This window comes from Pisolithus orientalis (genome assembly GCF_024613125.1).
Source record: "Pisolithus orientalis strain OTSU chromosome Unknown F5J12scaffold_2, whole genome shotgun sequence".
Taxonomy (NCBI): domain Eukaryota; kingdom Fungi; phylum Basidiomycota; class Agaricomycetes; order Boletales; family Pisolithaceae; genus Pisolithus; species Pisolithus orientalis.
Window position 1 is genome coordinate 105,946 of NW_026260783.1, and position 22,601 is coordinate 128,546.

Below are 22,601 nucleotides of genomic sequence, written 5' to 3' on the forward strand. Positions count from 1 at the left end.
AAGAACAGTTGGACTTGACATCACGCTTATCGATTTATCCTACATGTATCTGACACTCGTCTACAGAGTACTGTGGAACTGTAGATATGTGGTATGTGGTACATATGGGTACATACAAACATGATCCTCCAGGTCCATGGTCGGCAATACACAGTCAAGAGAAGAAAACAAACTTCGTGTATGTAGAAATTTCCGCGGCCTCGGTTCTCTTCCTTCTTTCTTCGACAATATTTGGACCTACACATCCTCCTTTCTTCCCCTCTTCGGTCCTGACGCAGACGACGTAGATGGGTGATTACCAGACGCAGTCTCCATGCCAGCTCCGGGCTTCACCTGCTCTACATTCTTTTCTGACAACTTACCACCCCTTGTCCCCTTGCCCGCCTCCGCTTGCACCTTCAGAAACTCCTCTCCCCTTATCCTCAAAAACTCTTCCAACAATATCGCATTCCTTGAATTCGCCTTGTACATGCCGACAATCACATCGCCAATAGCAGGAACGACGCCTGCAGTTGCCGAAATGATACAATTCAACAACATCCTCCTGACCAGCCACCAAGGTAACTCTGCCTGCCGTGCTTTGCGCAGGACGAGAAAGTATGAGAGGATGAAATCTGCAAAGTCGCCAATAGCAGGAATAAGACCGATGATGACGGCCCACCCAAAGCGAAGGCCACAGAAAGAGAAGGATTTGTCAAGGTAATGGGCACGGCGTTGGACAGATTTCAGTATTTTAGCATCGCGCTGGGATAGACCAGGAGGAATTTCGCGCTATGTGTTGCGTGAGCTTAGAGCTAGCACTGGGCAGAGATAGCGTGTCAAACCTACCCTTCTGCGTTTCTGTCTACCCCGCTCATCCGTGTAGACCTCATACATCGGGTCCTGTGGAGCATACTCCTCGATATGCTTTGCGAACAACTTCACGCCGACATTCTGCATGTACGACGACATCCTCAACTCTTCCGTGATTCCTTCGATGTAGTTGTGCAGTACTTAAACTACAAAGCCGGCGAGGACACCGTAGAAACCGCCTAGCGACAATGATGATGATGGTGGTGGTGGTGGTGGTGGTGGTGGTAAGAGAAAGAAACTGCGCGAGAAGGTATCCATGCCTGTAGTAACGTGCCTGTGGTGCTCTCTGTGGGACAAGACAAAAAGAGTGAAGAACAGCCTTGTCCAAGTGACGTAAGTACACGTCTCCGGGAGCCAGTCTGGCGTCACCACGCCACCTTCCTCAAGCCTCGACCAGTCAGCTCGGTTTTCGCAATTCTCGCCCAGTATGCAGCTAGGCCTGCGATTGTAAGGATGATGATCTTATGTGCATTTCTTGAACGTGCGTAATTTGATGTTCGATCATGCACCTTGAAGTGCTTTTTTTTTTGTAGGTAATGATACACGCTTATGTCCCCGGCTTTGGCCAAGCGGTACGCCGCAGCGCCATCACGTTAATTAGCAGGTATGTGCTTACATTCTCCCCTGAGGTAGTAGCGTCGTGACTGGAACGACCGCCTTCGTCCCTTGGGTCTGCCACCCTGCGTCTTCTACCCGAGAACCACGTACTCGACTCCCAGACGATGATCGGAGGTTTGGTGCGACGGTGTCGACCTAGACTGTGCTAGGTGGAGGACGTTGTGGTGGACTGCGTACTCCGTGCTGATCCTCTTGTGAAGGACATCCTTCCCCTGGCAGTATATCGAGGGGTCTTCAAGCAAAAATGGAGAAGGCCGAGCACAATACGTAGAAAAGGCAACGAGTGCAGGTTCTGTGAGACTTCTTTATGTGATCAGAAACGAGCACTAGTATCAACGAACTGTCCACTCCCAGGTGTGTTCTCTGCCACTATCTCCACTATTCATAACAATCGGGACTTGCCTTAGGATCAAAGAAACACATTTTACAGGTCACATCCTCCTACGAGCTAAAACTGGGTCTTTACTATCGCAGCAAACCCTATCTATTTAATTTCGAGTAACACTGATATCGCTGAAACGGTTCAAGGGTGCTCCTCTTTCTGCATTGCAATCACCTAACATCGTATCTCAGCCCTTACGTTTCGCGTTTTTCAGAGTCCATCACATTGTGTACATGCACCGATCGAGGGAATAAAATTTCTCCATGTGCCAGCCTTCCTTGCGTTCGCAAGCTTACAGGACTTGACGCCACGGCGACTCCAAAGATAAAGATCGCGCCAGAATTCCCGAGCGACCTCACTACGGAACCCTCTCCCCCAACCACGGGCGAGGTCCACTGGGATAAATCAGATGCTGAATCCCCCAGAGCGTTAGACTGCACCCTTCACTCTGTCGCACCATCATTTAGTATTGACCCGAGTCAACTCCGCGAGTCGTGAGCCAGATGGGGTGCTGCCGATGATTATCAAGCGCGGAGATTGAGCATTCTTTTGCTAATGGAAATGGGTGTGCATTAGTCACGGCGTACGAGCTTCTCGTCTGATCCATACACCAGCCACGACCGTCGAAAGCTGGTTTACTCATGGGCGAAGCGAGATCACCTAAAGCCATCGCAATAAGAAAGATGCTCGCACTCGCCAGCCTCGTGTAACGTGCAGTAGAGAAGTATGGCCAAGCGGTTAACTCGATAGGCAAATTCTGCTCAGGGGCAAGAACCCTATCGACTGATCGTTTTTTCTGATAATGCTGTTCATCATCTCCGAGGCACCGCGTCGTTCTTTCCCCGATCTCCCGGCCAAACCGGCGACAATATCTGCAGGCGGGAAGAGTGCTGCCCTCTCAAGTGAGCTACCGTCGACGGGACTAATCCCTGTCGAACGACTCCGTAAGTCCCATATCCTTACTTTGTGTATGCTGATCCGAGGGTTGCCTTCTACTCCACTCCGCGCGTAATCAAACTTTCTCTTCTCGATTTGTCTATGTCTATGTTCACCTCGCTTAGGTGCAGAAAGGAGCCGTTATTTGAAAATCGAGTGTTTTCTAACATGAGTGAGACTCTTCAGAGCTCTTCCTGCCCACTGTAAGCGCGATCGCTCCCAATGTCCGTGACTTTAACCTCGTGGGTAGGGTTCGTCCACGTCAAATTCCGTTCTTTGTACGACATTGGGGTCTAGCCATAAAACTGCGTAAGCGTGATATACTCACCGCCACCCCGAAACCTCATACACGTCAAGTGGCTAGGGAGGATGAGAACTTGGTGCGTCGTGTGCGCTATCCACGTAAGTGCCAGTCCCATAACTCGCGTTCCGTGGAGACAGTGGATAGTGGGGTTGGTAGGAAAGTGGGATGGCACCCGTGCAACCAGTTCAGAATGTGGAGCATGGACCTTGTAGGATATATTACTGATGCTAACTGCGCTCGTGGACCGGACTATGGTATGCCGGTAGCTGTGTTAGCATCAATCCCTCCTCTCCATTAGTCACCATCCGGTATTTTAATTTTTGTGCTACATGTTTCTCCGTGATTACTGCGCGCAAGTTTGGGTTCCCTGCTCTGAGGACCGCCGTGCTATCCACATCCATGTATTATTACCCCTCGAGTCCATCCTCTTTCCATGGCACTGGGTACAACGCCGTCAAACAACCATGATCGCCGAGCCCAGCGCAGTAGCAACCGCAATTGTCTAAACCACCCTCGCCGGCAAGGGCGACTGCGGTTTGGAAACACACAGCCCTTCCAGGGGAAAGAGTCATCACGAGCTCTATGTCAATTCCGTTCAGGGGAAGCGGGTACCATGTATATATGACCAAGGGTGGTTGGCACGTCTGCAAATAGATCGCTAGTTGACCGGTGGAATGGAGGTGATGAAGCCATGAAAATGGTGACGGACAACCTACACGAAATCACGACCCGGGACCCCTGGGATCAAGAGTGAAGCAAGATTTTGTACCACAGTATCCTACTTTTGGTTGCACATGATAAACCAGCATGCTCTCCGTGAGGAACACATTACGTGATGTCCCTAAGCATCTAGGTTCCTCAACGGCGGGGAGAAGAATAATCGATTCCGACATACTGTAGCCTGAGTAGTTACACCAAGATTTTGAGGCTTACAACGAAAGTAACATGCAGACGAGGATAGCTTTCCGTGATATAAAGTGGAGTCCTCGAGATATACCTGTGTGCAAACACGCATACCAGTCAATTGATGGAAACGAGGTAACCATACAGAATGTGCCTTCATATAACATACATCCAAGGCTATAGCCTTCCAAAGCCATTGCCCTTCTTGATTTATCAGTTCCTATCAATGCTAAGATAAACCTGGCGAATTGAGGTGCGCCGTCGAGAGTCCGACAAATGCACAAGGTAACACTGGCGTCATACCTGAAACGTTCTACACGGACCCATAGGTGCAGGTAACATGGCACATATGTCTCGTACGTACCTCGGATGCTGTTTCGGGGTTCGATAATTCCGATCGGAGAGCCTTTGATATGTCTCCCCTCGTTCTGGAAGTAGGTTGTAAAGAGAAACCGATGTGTTGGAGCACCAGACGGGCGGGGAATTCGCTGGAACAACGCTGCTCACGGCGAATTCAGTATGCCGCTGACCACACCTCCAGCCAATGGGAACGGAGAGTGCTCCGCAATACGCCAATGGTTGGGTTAGCGAGTATGAAGGAAACATGTGCACTCGATGTATGGTAAAGGTAAGTGCACGAGGACAACGCGTGGCTACCATCAGATTTTAGAACTGAGCGCCGCGTTCCTCTGATTAGAAAACGTACGACCGCATGATTGGAACTGTAAGTGATATCCACGGCTTATCGCCAGCACATTGAGGGGGCAGTGCTGAGAAATATAATATATAATGAACGGAGCCTGTACAGAGTACTGCATGCAGCATAATACCCGGTGATTGAGAAGAGTACGTACAGTTTCATCCAAGGGCCTTCTCTGCTTCCGACTTCCGTAACACTTGCTTTCACCAACTATGAATGGATTTCAAAGTTCACTTCGCATTGCGCCAATGGCACGCCGCTAGCCATGTACTACTTGCGAATTACTGATGGTGAGAACGCACGTAACTGAGACTCCAAATGACATGTGTGCAATCAGGAACAGTATGGCCCACGTGAGGGCAGTCTAGACAGGTCATGAGCTTCACGCCAACCCTTTGGTCACCTCGCGCCAGGCGAACCTTCAAGGGTACCGTCGCCAGAGGCCTGTATCACTAATGATTGTCACGGCTAGTCCATATTCATGCAAAAGAAATCTCACAGGGCAGATGTCTATGGCGTATAAAGAAAACAGGAAGCGCGTCGACCCGTCAATTCCCTTTTCGTCGTTGTTACCAAGTGTTCGTGCGAAGGCGTTGCACGTTAGCATGAGATCTGAAGGTGGGGTTGAAATCGACGTAATTTAGACTCGCCCGATACCCCTCCACTGCGGATGTGCGGTGATATGTTGTACGTGTGTCCATCAATTCACACCGTATCCCACATCAGACCTGACGTTGGTGACTGTGTCCCCTACACGTGGTGGCTATCTTGCATGTAATTGGCTTCGGGCGCTTACCAGAAGCCCTCGATCGGAAGCATTCAGAGGATTGTATCTCCCCGAGGAGAGGAAATCGGGTCAACGACATAACCGGCCCAGATAATGACATGGTCTATCCGGCTTTCCCGATCCACGAGCAAACAGCGAACCATGAAGATTGTTAGAAGCATTATTGCAGAGTCAATAAATCTACTCGGGCGTCGAAATTGGGTTTAGATTGCACCATGGCAACTTGCTCAGTCATCATGCAAAGGCCATACCACGGGTATCTGCAGCAACGACAAGCAGGGCAGAGTTTTAGAGCCCAGCAGGGCATGTGGCGCTGGCCCAAAAATACTATATCCGATCTCACTGTATGTCGTACACATGCTGCGCATATCTGTTGTCTTCGCAACGCGGTATTCCATGATATGCAAAGATGTGTTGGCTCAGGTTATCAGGTAGGAACGTGAAGACCTGAACGTAAACAGGATGGTGACTGTTCGTCAAAGTAAATCGGTGTCGGGGACATGGCGCTGCTGGCAGACATAACGACGTATGGCGTGACTGTGCAAATTTGAACTACAGATGCGCCAGACAGGCATAATCGGACATTACAAGGACTCCGAATGAAGGTCGCGATCCGTTTATCGGAAGAATAGCGCCACTTCATTTCATAGTTTCGGGAAACAAGGGCTAAGTCATGTTGATGGAGCTCAAATGCGTTCGGAGGCAGACGGCGACGTAGAAGGGGGTAAGCAAAGCGCCGAGGACCTTTAAACTAGTGTCCGAAGCACTGGACAGCTTTGGAGCGAATACCAGGTTATACCAACGTTCACATCGGGCAACAGTCAGCTTATGTGGCGGTCGCCACGGCCCGCTTCGGCATAGTGCGAGCGCTGGCCAGGGTTAGGACTTGGGTTAGTGTCAAACTGATGCGGCAGCATGCCGAATGAGTGGTCCTAACAATCTATTACAGTAGCGTGGTCGCTGGTGCCTTCAGGCTTGACTTTGTTCTACGCCGGTGGCGTCGAATGTTTGTGTATGGCTGCGCACGTGAAGCGCTCATATGTGTTGGTCAGCTCGGCGAGTCCCGAGAAGCCAGAATGCCGATCATGAGTTAGTGGTTGTAGTATGGTTTTACGAAGGGGTGTTCATGGAAGATAAGATTGGGTGTCATTCAAAGTGAGAGGTGAGTGGGCGTGCCAACATTGTGATAGGAGTTGCGGCACAACTCAGCGGCGAGGTTCGCGAACGAAGACGAGGGATATCAGGCTCAGGGTAGGCTCTCCTAGGACGCCGCGCGGTGACGGGGGTGGGACAAAGTGGATACTCGAAGAGGAATGGCTGGAATTGCTGTCCATGGCGACATCGGAACGCAACTGGATGTGGTTGGGTGCATCTTGTGAGATAAGTGTGTGGACCAGAAATTCCTGTCAGGGGAAGAGGCCCCAAAATTTAGGCGAAGCGTGGCCTGTCAATATTACGATGCTGTACAATAAAATAAGGATGGAATTGCCTGCAGGCCGCAGGAAGCCAGCTAAAAAGGCAGCGGCTTAGGTGTTACAGGGCTTATCTCGAGGACTGAAGACGGCGTATCGATATCTGGGCCAGGAAAGAGTAATAATTTATTTCCCTTGCGCACCCACCTGCCCCTCTCGCCCATTGAGCCCGAAAACGAGATGGATCTATGGACAGATCTGTGTGTCCCCAGCGCCGCACATCGTTATGAGAACACGTCGTTTTTATGAGAAGAAATAACCTTGGAAAAAGTCATCTTGCGCTTACGGACGCATCCCAGATCTGTGCGTGGCACGCCCGATGACGATCCTTGCGCGGGAAACCAACCCTGCTAAGCGTTATAAGTACGATCGCGTTCTTGCCCTGTCCTTTCTTTCTTCATCAACCAGCAGAAGACTCCGTGTCTCAGTCTGTCTTTGACCTTCCCGGTCCAGTCGCTTTCTTTCTTTGAGACCCACCGAAGCTTTGTCTTTCCGCCACGCCATGACCACCGTTCCGCCGTCGAATGCACAGGGTACTCGCGCCAACAAGCTCGTCGCGCTCCCTAGCCTGTCATGTGCACTCTCCTCTTTGCCTCAAGCGACAAGCCTGGCTAGTGTCTCTCTGCATCCGAGTATGTACACACAGCATGCGGCGGAAAGTGAAGCCAAGGTAATTCGCACCTCACGCACATTGGCAGTCGCTGACTGCGTCCCAATTTGCGTGAAATGCTCCTCAGCTCAAAAAGGTCCTCTCCAAGACCGCTGCGTCCCAACCGCAAACCCCACCCCCGCCGGCCGTACCTGCTTACATGAACCCAGTACGTACACCCTTCGCCATAATTTGATGCTCTGAGCTTGAATGGTCTACCATTGTAGCCTCAATACCACCAGAACTCGCCCAACTCCTCGCCTCCACTAATGATGCGCAAGTCGGTACGTGTATCTCCAGCTTGGGCTCTTGCGTCATACTTACTGTTCGTCTCCGTATAGCAAAAACCAAAATTTCATGCCTGATCTGGTTACATGTAGAATTTCCTGTTCTCGTTCTCGACTGCATTCGGCTCCGCATTCTTCGGCTTTGTTCCCAACTGTGTCGCCGGTTCCTCTTCCTCCCTTTCTGCTGGGGATCACTCTAGCCTTTTTCCATTTTCAACGTCCTGTTCGCCTTTCGACCATCCTCCGGCGCCATACAACCGGCCGCCTTACACCCTACATTCTTCCCCAGCAATACTCTCACAGCATCGCATCGCATAGACATCATCCAATCGCTCGCAATCTACATTACACATACCATGGCATCTCTGGTTTCTTCGTTGCTCTGTCTCTAATCTAGGTTTTTCTGGTCTCGGTTCTCATTTTTGACCTGTTTTTCTCGGTCCTTCTGGTATCCGGTGCATTCGCGTTTTCACGCGTAACATAGATGGTTGCCATGTGGCATTTTCTACGTACCCTGTTTTGCGCTGGTCTACTTCGTGGCGCTTTCGGCGTGAGGTCGGACCTCAGTTTACGGGCACAGGTGGCCCGTTGGGTGTCCATCACGAGATTTCTGATACGTACTCGAGCTCATGATAGCGTGTCAGCTTTTGATTAATGGGATATATGGATATTGCTCGGGAACCTTTTGCCACTCCGCGATGATAGTCATGGAAATGTTCGAGTGAAAGGTATGTATGTACAGCACTTATGCAGTTCACCTCTAGCTAGAGCTTTATTCCCTTTTTTTCTATAGTTTCAAGTGCTGGACATACGATTTGTCCCCAATGATATGCGGAAGCATGTATGGAAGACTAGTGATATCGTTGTCCGTGTGGGTTGCAACCAAAATGCATGAGGGGGGAGGGAAAGAATACAGTGCCAAACTTGCCTGCATCAACTGATCAGGTTCCGTATGATGTGAGCAGGTGCCCCTTCCTGCTCACATTGTTGTACACTGGTAGAGAGGCCTTTACGACGTCGCTCAGCTTGTACACGGGACCTTCTTCACTCATGACGTCGCTGTCGACAGCTGTGCTCGAACAAACAGGTGGAAGTGTTACTAGTAATATGGGAATGATAATCCATTCCGCCCCTTGGATACTCGTCTGAGAGACGAAGTGAATGTCAGAGTCCGACATTTTCTTGGATATCGTGTACACCTCTGACGGGCGTGCAGCGAATCGATGTCCTGTAGTGTTAAAATTGCACCATCGTGAGCACCACTCACTACGAGCTTCGTCATCATCCTTTGGCTGTTTGTATCGGATTAAAAGCTCTAAGCGTTCCTGCTTGAATCTTGATCAGTGGCTGTTGGTGAACACAGCTGCCGTGGCTTTTCTTAGGCTCGTCAGAATCCGCCTCAACATCATCTTCCCTCAGTTCGTCATTTTTGTTTTGTGGTGGTGCCAGGCGACGGCCATTTCAGGTTTGCGTTCCCGAATGCGCCGTATCTTGTGTGTGAAACTGGGGTCGGACTACGCGAACGAGTATGGTATTAAACGAGTGGAGTTAGCGATATCAGCCTTTGGGGAGGTCTGCGCATGGAAGGATGGTAGGAGATGTCGAAGGTCAATACACCAGGATGAAACACAGATACAGGCCTTGCCAATTCTATATGACCAAAATGGCTGGGCGTTCCAACATGCCTTTGCCACAAGTGTGACACTTCAAGTTTCTATCAATCGTGCCCATGCGAGAATTCACCGAACCACCCAACTTGGGCTTGTGATTTATTTCGTCCATAACCTCTGAATGTTCGATCTTGGCCACAGAACAAGCTTTCCGCAGAGTAGAGGGTGAATTTGGAAAGGGAGAGACTTTGTCATTAGGAACGGTTTCCTTGAGCGAGGAGGGTGTTGGGCTGGACCTCGCTACTTTTCAGACGGGGGCCACGTACTAGTGGCCTGGCATTTCTTCGAGAGTGGGGACGCCATCGCCAGTCGTTGGGAAAGAACTTACCGCTGAATACAATCTAGCGACATTTCTGGCACTCTTGGTCCGCTGCGAATACCTGGTTAGTAGACATGACAGATCGCAGGGGTTCCTACCAGAACATGGTGATCATAACTTGTTCGTGTGCCATCGGGTATGGTCAAGAGACTGTATCAGTTAGTATCCCCTGGAAGACAATCGTACCCTCTCGACGTGAATCAGTAGCGAAGTCGGTGAAGAAGCCTTGAAAGTGCATCGCGGTGGTGGGCCAGTGCAAGGCCAGCGTGGCTGTGACGTAGACTTGTCCTCTGTTCCCTACTCCAGCCTGCGGTAGTAGACTGCTAGTCCTCTGCAGTTCTTTCCGTCTTATCAATGTCTGCCCCAGAAGTTTATTCAATCGCTCAGGCTCCCATTACTTGCCACACGTTCAACGCAGACCGCAGTCGTACGTCCCCAGGTTGTGAGTCCACCGATCGCTCAGCTCCTGATCGTTGGATTAGAGTTGGCGTTGAGTCTGAATGACAACAACATAAATATCTACACTAAACAGGGGAAGGAATGGCAAGTAACAGAGACACTAAGTGAAGTGAGTACACATTTTCTAGGAAGGACATATCAGAGACTAATTATGCATCCTTTCGACCGTCATCGGTAAAATTCAACTTAGCATGACAAAGTCATCACATCGGTCGACTGGGCACCACGTACGAATTGTATTGTGACAGCCTCGCAGGACAGGAACGCCTATGTGTGGTCCCAGTCTCTGGATCCAAACACTGGCCGGATGGTGTGGAAACCGACACTCGTGCTGCTGCGCATCAACCGCGCGGCAACGTTCGTGAGGTGGAGCCCGAACGAAGATAAATTTGCAGTTGCGAGTGGCGCGAGGTATGTCTGCTGGACGCAATAGTTCCTGTGACAGTTAACGCTGATATTGGTTGACAGAACGATCGCCATCTGTTCGTTCGATCCCGAGAATAACTGGTGGGTCGCACGGCACCTGAAGAAACCTATCCGGTCTACAGTACTGTCAGTGGATTGGCACCCCAATAATGTACTGCTTGCTGCAGGCAGTGCCGATATGAAGGCGCGTGTCTTTTCGGCTTACATTAAAGACGTGGACAAGAGGTGTGTATTCTTTCCCAGCTGACCTGAGGTTGTGGAACCGAGCGGATTTTTCCACAGGCCTGCACCGACGGTATGGGGCGAGAAATTACCGTTTAATACTGTTTGCGGAGAGTATGCCAGCCCTACTGGAGGATGGGTCCACGCCGTTGGTTTCTCGCCGTCTGGAGACACGCTAGCGTTCGCGAGTAAGCGTTTTGATTGTCATTACTGATGCGGTCTGACTGTGGCCTTGCCAGGCCACGACAGTTCTATTACCATAGTTTATCCTGGTGGTCCTACGGTCTACACGATCCGGCTGCAGTCCCTACCTCACGTGACTCTTACCTGGACTGCGGAAGACACGCTCGTGGCAGCTGGACACGACTGCCAACCAGTCGTCTACTCAGGCGGTCCCGGTGGTTGGTCGTTGGCGGGGACGCTCGACGACAGTGCCACCAAGACAGGAGCCGCAAGAGTCGGCACTGTCGGTCGACTGAACACCGCAGCATTTAATGCCTTTAGGAACGCAGACACGCGCGGTCATACATCGGAGACCGTGACCGACACTGAACTACATACTATTCACCAAAATACGATCACGAGTGTCCGTCCACATGAGAAGGGAGCTGGAGGTTCTGTTGTGCGAAGTGAGCACAAGTGGAGTTGATGGTAAGCTGGTGATCTGGAACGTGTCTGCTGTGAGTGTGGGTGGGCTGGCAGGAAGACTTGGGGCGATGAGGATGTGAAGACTCGGTTAGACTACCGTCGAAAGTTCATCGCTGGAAAGGCACCGTTGCCGGCGTCAGCGACTCTCTTACTTCGAAAAACAGATAGGTTAGGATACGTTTACATAAAGGTACAAAGCATGTATTCAAGTAAGAATTTGAAATGATGGAAGAAAATGGGAAGGAGTAAGTGCTACGAAGGCACGAGCGCATGCAATTAAGGACAACAGTATCACATTTAGCACACCTAATCCTGCATTACTCTCGCGGCCATCCAGAATTCATAACCATTATTTACTATGAGTGTCCGGGTTGCTCAGATCAGGTCGACTGTGCACCCGGGGGCAAGCCCCTGACAGTCTCGTGGCAAAGTGTCGTTGCGCTCGCGTCGGTCGCCCGGGACCTCCTTGGTTGCAAGGCTTTGCTGTGAAGCTACGTCGGTGGGTCTGCTACCCCGGTGTTCCAGAGGTTGTTCCCCGCCGACACCCACCTATCGATATTACGTGGGAACTCACACCACTGGCGAATCGCGCCTTTCACTTGAAAAGTCATCAGTGATGGGACTACTCGACTTGCACTCGACCGTATGGTATCAGATGCAGTGCATATATCTAGGGTAATTGTATCAAACCACTAGGGGTGAAGGCGAGTGTATGCTCGGATCTTGTCTAGAGGAAGGTTTGCGGGGTCCACCGCACGGACAACCACACCCAGATCCACAAACGTTAGATTGAGTGTCACGCCAGCACTTGACGTGAGAGATATGCAGGCATTGTCCACACCATATTGAGAGTCCTATTACAACGAAACAACCTCATGGAAACGATACTAAACAAGAAGCAGTAGTACGTACCCTTGACCGGAAGTCGACATATCGAACACGAGGGCTTTCCGGGTCGGGCACCGCAAAATGAACACGTTTCCACATTTGTTGCCTGTTTATGACCACATCGTTTGCATGTCGGTTGAACATCTTCACAGACAATAAGTACGCTATATAGCAGTTGCAGTATGAGTTGTCGGGAGTAACGTACCAAAACCAAACTCTCGCTGCGACACAGGGGGGGTCTTCACGAATTCTGACGTTTTCACCGCATTCAGGAGCTCCAGCCTTTTAGAATCTAGCTGCCACTTAAGCAAAACTTCGGCATACGATACGATATGACATGCTAATCGTGCAAGTTGGTCGGGTTGCAGGAAGGCTCTGTGAAAGTTCGCACTGTGAGTGATGATGTACTGTCAAACAGAAATATCCTTTGGACCGACCGACCCACCTTGTAGACTCCTTGCTCTCTGGTTCTTTTTCGACAATGACCAGCTTCTTCTGCAACGCTCCCTGTTTGACATCGACAACTTGCGAAAAGGCCGGTCGACGTGCCTGGTTGGAAGATTGCGAGAGCGATGGTCGCGAAAGAGGTATGACGTGCGACTCTGACCAAGATTTCGACAGAGGCGTCGTCGAGGAGGGCGACGGGTCTTTCCCAAGTGCTTTGCGTCGTGGTGAGTCAGGATTAGGCAGTCGAGGTACGATATCCCCGATAGGAATCGGAGCCGGCGGCGGTCTGGGTGACGTAGTGTCGAGAGAAGTCGCGGTGGATTCTTGGACACCGGACATTAGCTGCCTCACCGTACCAGTGTTGAATAAACTAGACCACGATCCACGGGATGAGTTCGACGTCGACAACAAAGACGCGGCCGTCGGCGCGCTGGGACCTGTTGGAGAGATAGACGAAAGACGCGGCCAACCTGGGGACAGCACCGCTGCCCGTGGGTCCTTGACCGCTGGTAAACTAAAGTAGTCGTCGTCCGTCTTCGAGGCGGCAGAGGGAAGCTCCTTGGGCGACGGTCGTCGGATAACTACAACCTCCGTTAGGATGTAAACACAAAACACGACGGAGGTGTTGCACCTGGTACGGAGACTCGTGCATAGGCCTTTAACAATATGACGGCTATCATGGCCAACATCTGTATGTCATAGTTGACACAAAACTGCTTATGCCTACACTGATGGCTTAGCCACGTCGAAATACGGATGGAGTCTTCGTTTACTTACAGTTTTTCGATTATATGCAAGCCAGCAACGGTGAAGATGTTAAATGAAGCGGATGCCTCACGCGGTAGAAGCAGACTTTCAAGCGTTCTGAACACCCGTTCATGGCTGAGTTGACCGTGTTCATGGGCGATACGTGCATTTGTGGCACATAAGCCGGGAAGCGTGACCGCGCCAAAAACATACGCGGCGGCTACCTTGCGTCGAAAGAAGCTGACGTCATCGGGAAGTCTAATATACACGGTACTGCGGCAAGCAGGCATGACCGGTGCTGCATAGTGTGAGGGCCCATCATTGACTGGATGGCCATCCGAATTATGCCTAGACTTCTGCCCAGAAAATGTGAGGAGATTCGTCATTATTCGCAGTGTATGGTCGCTTTCATTCGAACGTCGGAAGTCCGCTCCTTCGGACTGTTGATCGACGGCAGCGAGTGCAAGGCGACGAATGGCATCAGAAAGCAAGGCAGGCGGTTGAAAAAGAGGCCGAGATGACGGGGGAGATAAGGAATGAGTTGTTGAGGATGCAACCTCAGAATTGCGGGCCTCTCGAGGCGGTGACCAAAAGAAACACACTAATTCACCTGCAATGTAGCTTAGCTGACCGTCATAACTTAATTGAATGATGACATCAAATACCGTTTGGACCAAAGACACCCTGAGACGTGCGAGGCTCCGCTAAATTATTATTATTCCTTAAGACGGATGCCGTGAAGTTCCTTGACTTGGGGGGAAGTTGTCCGGGGCCTTCGTCCTCTGAAGAAGGTTCCGAGCTGGTTGACGCACTGACTTGATCGTCCTCGTCTCCGAATAAGAGAAAGCGTAGACATGCTTCCAAACAAGGTCGGTGACGTTCACGCATAGCACGTAACTTTCGGAGCATGAAAGCTCGGGTCCGTAGGGATATCAACGGCGTTCGTTCAAGTTCGACCTCTGGTGTGCCCTCAGGGTGAGGCGCATGAGGGTAGCCCTTAGGGAACCGGAACGAAACCCGAACAAACACTGACGAAGATTCCCCCCAAGGGCCGTGCAGCCCAATCGTGCACGTCCGCCGTTTGGTTAGTTCGTGCTGAGGAAATATCAGTTATCAATTCCGAGTACCGTATCTTTGCACAAACCTTTTCCAGACGAATCTTGTTAGAGGGGGTTAGCTTGGTAAGAACAGAAGTAATCCTTTGAATTGGTTAGCGGCACACATGATTGGCAACGCGCAGAACCGCTTACTCGGGCCAAAGGCTTTGTTCCCCGTCACCGTCCTTGTTCTCCCTTACTTTACTAGGGCTTCTTTTACGCTTCCCGTTGCGTGCTGTTGCATTATTCTCCCTTTGGGGTGATGCAGTTGAGCCAGAACTGACACGGCTACTAGAGCTCCCATCCCTCCGATTCTCAACTCTCACGCTCGCTAGCCAAGCAAAGGGATCCACCCTGGCCGATCTACCGCCCATCGCTTTTCCCCGCGTAATTGTCGTAGTTGGGATTGGAACCGGGCGGTGGTTGTGGCCGTAGGTGGACTGGACAGTATGGCCACGTGGAAAAGATGCAGCAGCCCCAGGCTCAAGAAGCAAGATGCCTTTACCACGGGCCGCCGAACCATGGTGAGGTTGTAGCACCGGATTCGTGGGTTTGTGTGATGGTGGTGGTCGACCTGCGCGAACTTCCGCCAATATGCTGCGGGAACCAATAGGCGCTGAAAGCGTAGGGACGTGATCTAAACTTTGTGGGGGATGTCGGAATGACTGTCGATGATCAGAGAGATTCTGAGGTTGGGCTTCTGCAGCGGCAAAGCCTGGTTTCCAGCCAAATTTCTGTAGATTTTGTCAGCAGATATCTCTCTGCAAGAGAAAACGACACCTTTACCTCCATAATATCTGGGCCCACGTGCCAAAAGCGAAGCGTCCGGTCCTTTGACCAGGAGATGAGTTGGTACTCGCCACCTTCCAGAATGTTATTCAGTACATATGAGAGGAACCACTTCAGCTCCGGCGCACCTATGCTGCTTTTCCGCCAAACGAATTCTTTTACAACGTCCTCGTGACCCTCAAACACTTCAGCAGGTGTCAGTGGATTGTGCTGGGCCCACATTTCCAGAATCGTCTCTCCTCGTTGTGGTAAACTCAACACGCCTCTTCCAAACGGTAGGTCCCTCGCACGCCAAACGGGATAACGCGTTGTAATCGTGGTCAATGGGTGCTGCTGAGCCATTTCGGTGGATATCGCTTCTTTGACGTTCCACACTTTTATCGTTTTGTCAAGAGAACAGGTAACAATATCACTGACACGGGCGTGGGCCCAGTCGATGCCATATATTTTTGCATTGTGGGCCCGTATCCGCGCAGTGGGGAGGGAACCTTTCTAACCCGACGGTCAAAACATGACGATGCGACTGGGCACGTAAAGGCATACGAACCCGGCGATCCCATATTAGAACTTCGTTCATGTGTGATGACGCCAGCACGTTTGCATCCTGGCGGTTCCACTTTACCTGTGTGCCACCCGCTATGTAGAAACCGGTCTCAGATGACATCTTTTCTGCGGCGGCAGCAACTCACCGTTGAACGCACAGAGGCCTGTGGCAAGGGACATGAGTGGGTGGAAACAAATTTGGCGTACAGCGTACCTAAGACAGGTTTACGAGTTTCCCGTAGGTCCCAAGTCCATATCCAGGAGTCGATTCCGACACTAGATACAATCTCAGGCTCGAAAGTATGCCAGTTGATGTCAGTTATAGCACGGTAATGTGAACGTAGAATGTGCTCTATTGACATCTTTCCAGGCATCAAGAGATTCCATATAAGACTTTGAGGAGATAATGAGCCACGGAAATGAAGAACTGGAGGACTTGGATTTACAGCTTTTCCGACGATGTCGACACAATGTATTCCGCACGGACACGGTGTGGATTCCACTGAACGTCTGCGACTTCCCAGGTGCCACCTTGAGGTAGAAATCGTGGTACTTCCAAGGGAGCCTCTAGGTCAATGATAAATAGTCCTCGACGGCTATATAAGAAAGGTGTGCGCAAGTTGCGGAACAATGATATCGAGTAGGGCGGCTTACGCGGCGAGGACAATATCGCGGCCAACTGGACTAATGCTCATCTGCAACATCACACGTTGAACTGACTGTCGTCGAACGCAACATATTGCCTATGTGTGTGCGAGGATTACAACTCACATTTCCCACTGCATCCCCAACGAGGTCCTTCATGTCAATATGTAAATTCCTGCGGAAATTACCTCCATCGATTTCAGGAGACGAAGAGTCGCCGGCTTGGTTGGGCACATTCAACGTCGGTACATCGCGGTATGAAGCAAGACCCGCTATGATCCTGTCTTGAGAGTTGTGACTGTCGTACGGAGCTGGTGCCCATGACGGTCTGCGGGCGGACAGCAGACTCAGGCTCGAAGGAAGAGGTCCCTCTCTGTCATGTTCGCGTTCTGATATATCGCTAGCGATACGAATGCGAGCAGACGTTGATGGCAAATTATTCCGAGAACGTGAAGAAGATCGAGACATGTTTGTTTAGAGGCACCGCACCCGCGACGCGGCCGACATGGTGCAATGCCTTTTATGTACATGGTGATCCACAACTCTCATCATGACTTGTCCGATTCTCGGGTACTTGGAAACCAGAGTAACATAACGCGTATGGTAGAACAATAACAGGAACATAAGCTAGAGGTCGCATATCTGCCTTTGGTCACGACTGTGGAAAGGCACCAGGCAAAGTCGCCCGGCGACGATCAGGGTGGTGGTAGTACGTTGCGTGACGGCGCCGAGGCGACGGAGTCATCGGAGTAGAAGGTGGGTGGTCATCGGACATGCCAAGGTCCTCCTGTGATACGTTACCTTGACCATCCCCCGATGGCGGGCTAGTATTGCTATAGTCCTCGCCGGAAGAATCATCCTCCTCCAGCCAACCGTCATCTTCTGGTAACATAATAACCCCGGAACCTGGATCAAAGCTCAGACGGTGACTGAGAGTTGATTGTGTGCGCGAACCGCGTGCACCAGCCCATGGGTTTGTGGTACTGTTATCAGAAGTGTGGCCACGTTCCTCATCGGGTGAAGCCATCTCGGCATTCTCACCATCGGGAGCATCACGCGACCGACGGGACGACCGAATCTTGTTTCTCAGCATGCTATAACGGTTGCGAAGACTAAGCACGATGCCCTGTGTCGAGTCGGCAGCAGCCCTGGAACCTCCATTTCGAAGGCCATTCACAAGCATTTGCCCTTTCTTCAAAGGAAGCCAGGGCTCAGGAAGGACGCCAGTCAGCGCAGGGTGCCCGTAACGACGTTTTCCAGTACTAGCGGGTCGTCAGCAAGCTCTATACCAACGAGATTTCGAGAACATACTTGAGTACACCATAATACCAATTTGCCATTGGTGGTTGGGACTGCAAGTTCATATTAACATCTCAGTTCAGAAGAGGCAGACAGCCTGCTTACATAGTCCGTTCTTTCGTCTTCGGGAGCGACGTAAAGGGTGTCGTCATTCTGGGCATACCTTCTTCGACTCAAATTACTGGAAGAGATAAATGCGTGCGTGGCATCGAGAGAAAGAAAATCACTACCTCTGAGACCGTGACACTGGATGTTCTTCCCTAAGCCTGGTTACAACAGTTTCCTCGCCTCTCTCCACTTCACACACAGAATTCAAAGAGACTGCGTGGCTTAGCGGACGCATCGCGCTATGGATGTACCAGGACCATGCCACCGTACCGACCAACAACGGAACCAGAAGGGAAGACATAATGTAGCATTGCCGCAAGGTGAGGATGCCAATCATAAAGACCTGGAAGATGACGATGCCCCATATGAGTCGAACAAAGGTAATCGGCCATGCTTGACCCTGTGATTCGTATGGCTTGAAAAAGACTGCAAAGACAACTTATTTGCCACTCATAGTCAGGTGAATGTCGACGTACCAAACAAGAGCTTGTACTTGTAGACCAGGTATCCCACCCCGAAGTAGATGGCGCCGAACACCACGATAAGAGGCTGGACTACGCTATATAGGATCGTGATAACGAAAATAAGAATGGCTTGCGGATATACGACACCATAGTTGATCATAGGAGGCGCGTTCAACTCGGCAAAATCTGCCATCGATCAGTCAAAAAAGGAGTATGATCGAAGAGTACATACCTCGGGGGGTTCTGGTCACGAAAATCCGTAAAACTACGCGGGGTATTATTACTCCGAGGTTGAGCAGTTGCAAAGGTATGATACCAAAACCTGACCAATGTCAGGCAACGATCTCATACTACTATCACATGGTTTACCTTGAAGAATCACGTAGGACAGGAAGAAGTGTCTATATCATTCGCGTAACATGACAGAAATCAGTAGCTGATGAATCCACTTACTTTGCTCGGCCCTTCTGGAGAGCTTCCGCCAGCTTCTCGGGAATTTTCGCAGGTGAGTTTGCTAGGTCCCGAACCAGTTGCCAGTACGTGCTAGCCAATAGGAAGATGAAGACAACGTTCACAAGAAGGAACAGGAAATATCTGAAGGGGATGTGAACGAGGTCCATTCTGGAGCGGAAGACAAAAGGACTCACTTGCGCAATAGCGAGTACTCAATCATACTACGGGCCTTGTAGCCTTGGAAATAAGTCAAACCTAAGGAGGCAGGTTATTCAGAAGAGCACGACGTCTTATGCAGAGTAATCATACCCTCCAAGATGAACGGTAACAGGGCATTGAGAGTGATTATAGCAACTGATGGCAGAGAGTTCTGGACGATCGCTCGAATTTTGTCGTTCGTGTCGATAAGCTGCCCAAGCCAGGGCATAACTTTCTTGATCTCCTTATAGCTCAATAAACTAGCCAAAGCGGTGATCGGGAGAACCCAGAAGAAGAGCAGTAGTCCGACTGCGCCAAGAACCAACAATTCCCGTGCAAATAGTGAACCTGGGGTGGTGCCGATATTATCCCATACGATATCCCGTGGTTCTGGCGCTTGACGAGTCTTGATTTGCCACGGGTCCGAAGAGTGTGCCGTCTGAGCTGCTATTTGCTACAAGGACTTGCTTAGTGTATCGATGCTAGGATATGTCATTGCACCTTACCGCGCTGGACATTTTTTCAAAGGTCACGAACGCGACGTGTGTGGCCTTGAACTTTCCAACTCGTCTCCATTTTCTCACTTTCTCATCCGCCTCCTTGAACTTGGCTTCCAGATACTCCAGCGCATCCACCTTGGCGGAAAACCAGCCTGGTCGAACAGTGGGACGTTTGCGGTGAGGGACAACCAATCTGGCGGGTTGACCCTCCAGGATCGATGGATCGACTTGCGAAATCACGTTCTCCGAAGGATCATAGGATTCCACCGCACTAGGGTTACCGACGTAGTTTGTCCAGCCGCTCTCCAGTTCTAACAACGCCTTCGTTCGCTCGTCCAACAAAGCTTTTAATGTCGTTACTTCTCTGCAGACGGAAACGCTTTCAACACTTAACCCCATGTTCTCGAAGTACTCCGCGAGAGCACGCTCTGAACGTAGATGAAGCGGTAACAAGGTGACCATGACCGTACGCCCCGGCATCGAATGGACCAGCTCTAACGAGAAGAGCTGTCGAGCACGTATGTACCGTCGGTAATTTTTGTAGAGGAAATAGAGAGCAAGGATTGTGAAAAGGTATGTGAACAGGAAATGCACCGTGAGGTATGAGTTTGCGTCGCTGATAAGATCGAGCCAGTCGCGGTTAGGGGATGACGGGTCGTCGTATGTCGCAGTGGACCACTGCGGCCAATCGTTATCGTCATCATCTGCACCACCGCCAATTCCTGCGTTGTTCTGGAAAGCATGAACTTCAGGTTACTCTTAGTGACTGCCAAATCATACCTTCCAATTAATGGGCATCAAAATAACCGTCGCAAAGATGGAACATACAGAGAACAGGTAAAATGAAGTTTTATAGAAACTGAGTAACTGTGGTGCAGGGTGAAGCAACAACCGCAGCAAAGTTGTATGTTTGTAACTTACCACCGCTGCGTCTAATCCAACAATCTGGAGAATCGTAAACTCGGATGTTCTAATGGTTGGTAAAATCCAACCAAAGAACGCGGAGTGGGCATGAGCTTCGTGAGGAGAGAATCCTATGATCGCAATGAACGTGACAACGTGGTTAAACATTTACTTCAAGGCCACTGACCCTTCAGCTTGGTGCGTGAAGCGAATACCAATGGCCATCGTGAACGAAAATACGAGAACACCAGGAATGACACTAGTCCAATCGATGATGCAAGCAATAACTGTGTCGCGAACCAGGGGCCCTCGAATTTATCTGTAGCAGGGTTGAACACAGTGGCATGGGGTGTCTGCAGAGTGAGGACTCACACGTTGGAGGTGATCCTGGCGGAAGGTCTGGGTCACCCGGGTCAGTATCGCTCAGGAGCGATGCTAGGCTGCTCATTGCTAGTGGCAGCATTTGTGTTGCGGACAACTTGCATCTCCACACGTCAACATGCGGTCGTCCCGAAATGGATGTGACCGTGTTTGGCAGGAGCCTGTGACGCTGGCTTTGCAGACTACTTTTTGTCACTACTACTCATCATTGCACTGGGACTGGCCGCGCATATTCGCGTCGGTCAACGAGTCGTGCGCTAACTATGCACCCCATGCATCTACTAGTAGCGCCACTCTACCCAGCTGGGAAGGAACCTCTTCCACCAGGACTCAAGGAAGAGGACCGGGAGCAGTTCACTGCAAGCCAAAAAATACCAGCAATGGATGGTTATGGGAATGGAGTCCTGTGCAGCTAAGACTGTCATGGCCGGAGTGGGTGGTAAGTCGCGTCGCCAAAGGCTCAACAAACAAATTTCCTAGGTTCAGGATCAGACTTCTCCCCATAGGCCTAGGTATCGGTGCCTTCTTTTCCCTAATGTCTGCTTCATTTGCATACGAGGATCCATACCTACGGCAACAAACCCAGGCAGGAATGTCCAATACCCAGAAAGCGCGCGAGATATTTAAAGAAATGGGCAAGGGAATGTGGAGAACGGGTAAAGGTTTTGGAAAAGTGGGCGCATTATTTGCTGGTATAGAATGTGTCATCGAAGGGGTAAGAGTTTTAGGTCTAATGCTCCAACCTGTGCTGACACGAACTCAGTACCGAGCTAAAAATGACATGATCAATCCTGTTGCTGCTGGCTTCGTTGCAGGAGGTATCCTTGCCCGACATTCCGGGCCCAAAGCCGTATTTGGTGGTGGGCTGGCATTCGCCGCCTTTTCGGGAGCAGTAGATTTGTTTCTGCGTAGAGAGTCCTCGGAGTAAGATATTGCATGCGATCACCTGGCTTGCTTTCTGACTATTTCGCTAGCGACGATTAGCACCTGCTTATAATACTGAGCACCTGGACGCCGAGCATGCCGTTTAGGTGTGGGGATGATGGAGTACCCCAGGACTGTATGTATCTAAGAGCATTATAATTAGACACGAACCCAACAATGGGTGAAACGCTGGGCGGCGCAGGTTTCGGTGGTCGTGATGTTGTTACACATTGCCGCTTGATTCGATCAGTTCCTAGGCTATCAATTGGTCAGATAGTAGCAATTGTTAACATGGCCGGTATGTTACTTATGGATAGATGGGAATATGGCGCTACGGGTGCAAACCGACAAAAACGTTTCACCAGCCACGCCCACAGCACCTGCAGTGACGCCAGTCCCCTACACGCGGATTCCATTTCGCTTGAGTCTTGCCCAGCCTTACTCGTGATGTCTAAGCGCAGCCTCTGAAGTCACAGGGCTCCACGCGACTGATTGTAGTGTGTGATAGGGTCAGCTGTCTTGGAGAAACCACGAACCTTGTGTCACAAGGGGACCCAAGTTGCGAGTTTCGGTTAGCTGAA

The 22,601-nt window shown here is 50.7% G+C and overlaps 7 protein-coding genes across 7 annotated transcripts; 3 read left to right on the plus strand and 4 right to left on the minus strand.

Moving 5' to 3' along the window:
* Positions 1-13: 13 nt before the first annotated feature.
* Positions 14-1,170, minus strand: F5J12DRAFT_795338 (uncharacterized protein). The gene is made up of 3 exons (XM_051744061.1): positions 1,113-1,170; positions 829-1,031; positions 14-771 (listed from the first exon to the last, which is right to left on the minus strand). The coding sequence occupies exons 2-3, from the start codon at positions 949-951 to the stop codon at positions 238-240; spliced, it is 657 nt and encodes a 218-aa protein (XP_051604597.1). The 5' UTR covers positions 952-1,031; positions 1,113-1,170; the 3' UTR covers positions 14-237.
* A 6,286-nt stretch (positions 1,171-7,456) lies between these two features.
* Positions 7,457-8,208, plus strand: F5J12DRAFT_779076 (uncharacterized protein; the record flags this gene model as incomplete). Its single annotated transcript, XM_051742350.1, has 4 exons — positions 7,457-7,624; positions 7,692-7,772; positions 7,831-7,887; positions 7,984-8,208. The coding sequence occupies 4 exons, from the start codon at positions 7,457-7,459 to the stop codon at positions 8,206-8,208; spliced, it is 531 nt and encodes a 176-aa protein (XP_051604598.1).
* Positions 8,209-8,823: 615 nt separating this feature from the next.
* On the minus strand, positions 8,824-9,911 carry F5J12DRAFT_902443 (DNA-directed RNA polymerase II subunit one; the record flags this gene model as incomplete). Its single annotated transcript, XM_051748298.1, has 7 exons — positions 8,824-8,865; positions 8,904-9,118; positions 9,158-9,215; positions 9,250-9,288; positions 9,345-9,404; positions 9,506-9,557; positions 9,889-9,911. The coding sequence occupies 7 exons, from the start codon at positions 9,909-9,911 to the stop codon at positions 8,824-8,826; spliced, it is 489 nt and encodes a 162-aa protein (XP_051604599.1).
* A 229-nt stretch (positions 9,912-10,140) lies between these two features.
* F5J12DRAFT_795385 (WD40-repeat-containing domain protein) lies at positions 10,141-11,881 on the plus strand. The gene is made up of 7 exons (XM_051744062.1): positions 10,141-10,306; positions 10,362-10,447; positions 10,529-10,749; positions 10,807-10,989; positions 11,047-11,174; positions 11,226-11,608; positions 11,643-11,881. Exons 1-7 carry the CDS (start codon positions 10,234-10,236, stop codon positions 11,712-11,714), a joined length of 1,146 nt encoding a protein of 381 aa, XP_051604600.1. The 5' UTR covers positions 10,141-10,233; the 3' UTR covers positions 11,715-11,881.
* F5J12DRAFT_795392 (uncharacterized protein) lies at positions 11,882-17,275 on the minus strand. Its single transcript, XM_051744063.1, has 17 exons — positions 16,917-17,275; positions 16,800-16,840; positions 16,592-16,741; positions 16,360-16,538; positions 16,292-16,309; positions 16,150-16,238; positions 15,731-16,094; positions 15,600-15,676; positions 14,967-15,547; positions 14,861-14,915; positions 14,382-14,811; positions 13,747-14,326; positions 13,601-13,692; positions 12,968-13,550; positions 12,728-12,897; positions 12,547-12,666; positions 11,882-12,488 (listed from the first exon to the last, which is right to left on the minus strand). The coding sequence occupies exons 1-17, from the start codon at positions 17,256-17,258 to the stop codon at positions 12,319-12,321; spliced, it is 4,041 nt and encodes a 1,346-aa protein (XP_051604601.1). The 5' UTR covers positions 17,259-17,275; the 3' UTR covers positions 11,882-12,318.
* Positions 17,276-17,298: 23 nt separating this feature from the next.
* Positions 17,299-21,188, minus strand: F5J12DRAFT_795396 (uncharacterized protein). The gene is made up of 16 exons (XM_051744064.1): positions 21,088-21,188; positions 20,903-21,034; positions 20,734-20,846; positions 20,593-20,679; positions 19,819-20,544; positions 19,424-19,766; positions 19,309-19,369; positions 19,115-19,255; positions 19,031-19,062; positions 18,894-18,983; positions 18,674-18,847; positions 18,320-18,623; positions 18,195-18,270; positions 18,102-18,142; positions 17,745-18,052; positions 17,299-17,696 (listed from the first exon to the last, which is right to left on the minus strand). Exons 1-16 carry the CDS (start codon positions 21,176-21,178, stop codon positions 17,443-17,445), a joined length of 2,973 nt encoding a protein of 990 aa, XP_051604602.1. The 5' UTR covers positions 21,179-21,188; the 3' UTR covers positions 17,299-17,442.
* F5J12DRAFT_795407 (mitochondrial import inner membrane translocase subunit TIM22) lies at positions 21,183-22,350 on the plus strand. The gene is made up of 4 exons (XM_051744065.1): positions 21,183-21,483; positions 21,603-21,811; positions 21,860-22,024; positions 22,071-22,350. Exons 1-3 carry the CDS (start codon positions 21,360-21,362, stop codon positions 22,022-22,024), a joined length of 498 nt encoding a protein of 165 aa, XP_051604603.1. The 5' UTR covers positions 21,183-21,359; the 3' UTR covers positions 22,071-22,350.
* The last annotated feature ends 251 nt before the right edge of the window (positions 22,351-22,601 follow it).

Bases quoted from the DNA above. Each gene is read 5' to 3' on its own strand.
- F5J12DRAFT_795338 (XM_051744061.1), bottom strand. From the start codon at position 951: ATGTCGTCGTACATGCAGAATGTCGGCGTGAAGTTGTTCGCAAAGCAT. The intron at 772-828 runs GTAGGTTTGACA...CGCAACACATAG, and splicing joins GTAGACAGAAACGCAGAAGG to CGCGAAATTCCTCCTGGTCT.
- F5J12DRAFT_795385 (XM_051744062.1), top strand. From the start codon at position 10,234: ATGTCTGCCCCAGAAGTTTATTCAATCGCTCAGGCTCCCATTACTTGC. The intron at 10,448-10,528 runs GTGAGTACACAT...AATTCAACTTAG, and splicing joins TAACAGAGACACTAAGTGAA to CATGACAAAGTCATCACATC. The intron at 10,750-10,806 runs GTATGTCTGCTG...ATTGGTTGACAG, and splicing joins GCAGTTGCGAGTGGCGCGAG to AACGATCGCCATCTGTTCGT.
- F5J12DRAFT_795392 (XM_051744063.1), bottom strand. From the start codon at position 17,258: ATGTCTCGATCTTCTTCACGTTCTCGGAATAATTTGCCATCAACGTCT. The intron at 16,841-16,916 runs GTGAGTTGTAAT...GTGATGTTGCAG, and splicing joins TTGGGGATGCAGTGGGAAAT to ATGAGCATTAGTCCAGTTGG. The intron at 14,812-14,860 runs GTTTGTGCAAAG...ATATTTCCTCAG, and splicing joins ACAAGATTCGTCTGGAAAAG to CACGAACTAACCAAACGGCG.
- F5J12DRAFT_795396 (XM_051744064.1), bottom strand. From the start codon at position 21,178: ATGCTGCCACTAGCAATGAGCAGCCTAGCATCGCTCCTGAGCGATACT. The intron at 19,767-19,818 runs GTAAGGTGCAAT...AAGTCCTTGTAG, and splicing joins TTGAAAAAATGTCCAGCGCG to CAAATAGCAGCTCAGACGGC. The intron at 18,624-18,673 runs GTACGTCGACAT...TTGTCTTTGCAG, and splicing joins CAAGTACAAGCTCTTGTTTG to TCTTTTTCAAGCCATACGAA.
- F5J12DRAFT_795407 (XM_051744065.1), top strand. From the start codon at position 21,360: ATGCACCCCATGCATCTACTAGTAGCGCCACTCTACCCAGCTGGGAAG. The intron at 21,484-21,602 runs GTTATGGGAATG...TTCTCCCCATAG, and splicing joins AAAAATACCAGCAATGGATG to GCCTAGGTATCGGTGCCTTC. The intron at 21,812-21,859 runs GTAAGAGTTTTA...ACACGAACTCAG, and splicing joins TAGAATGTGTCATCGAAGGG to TACCGAGCTAAAAATGACAT.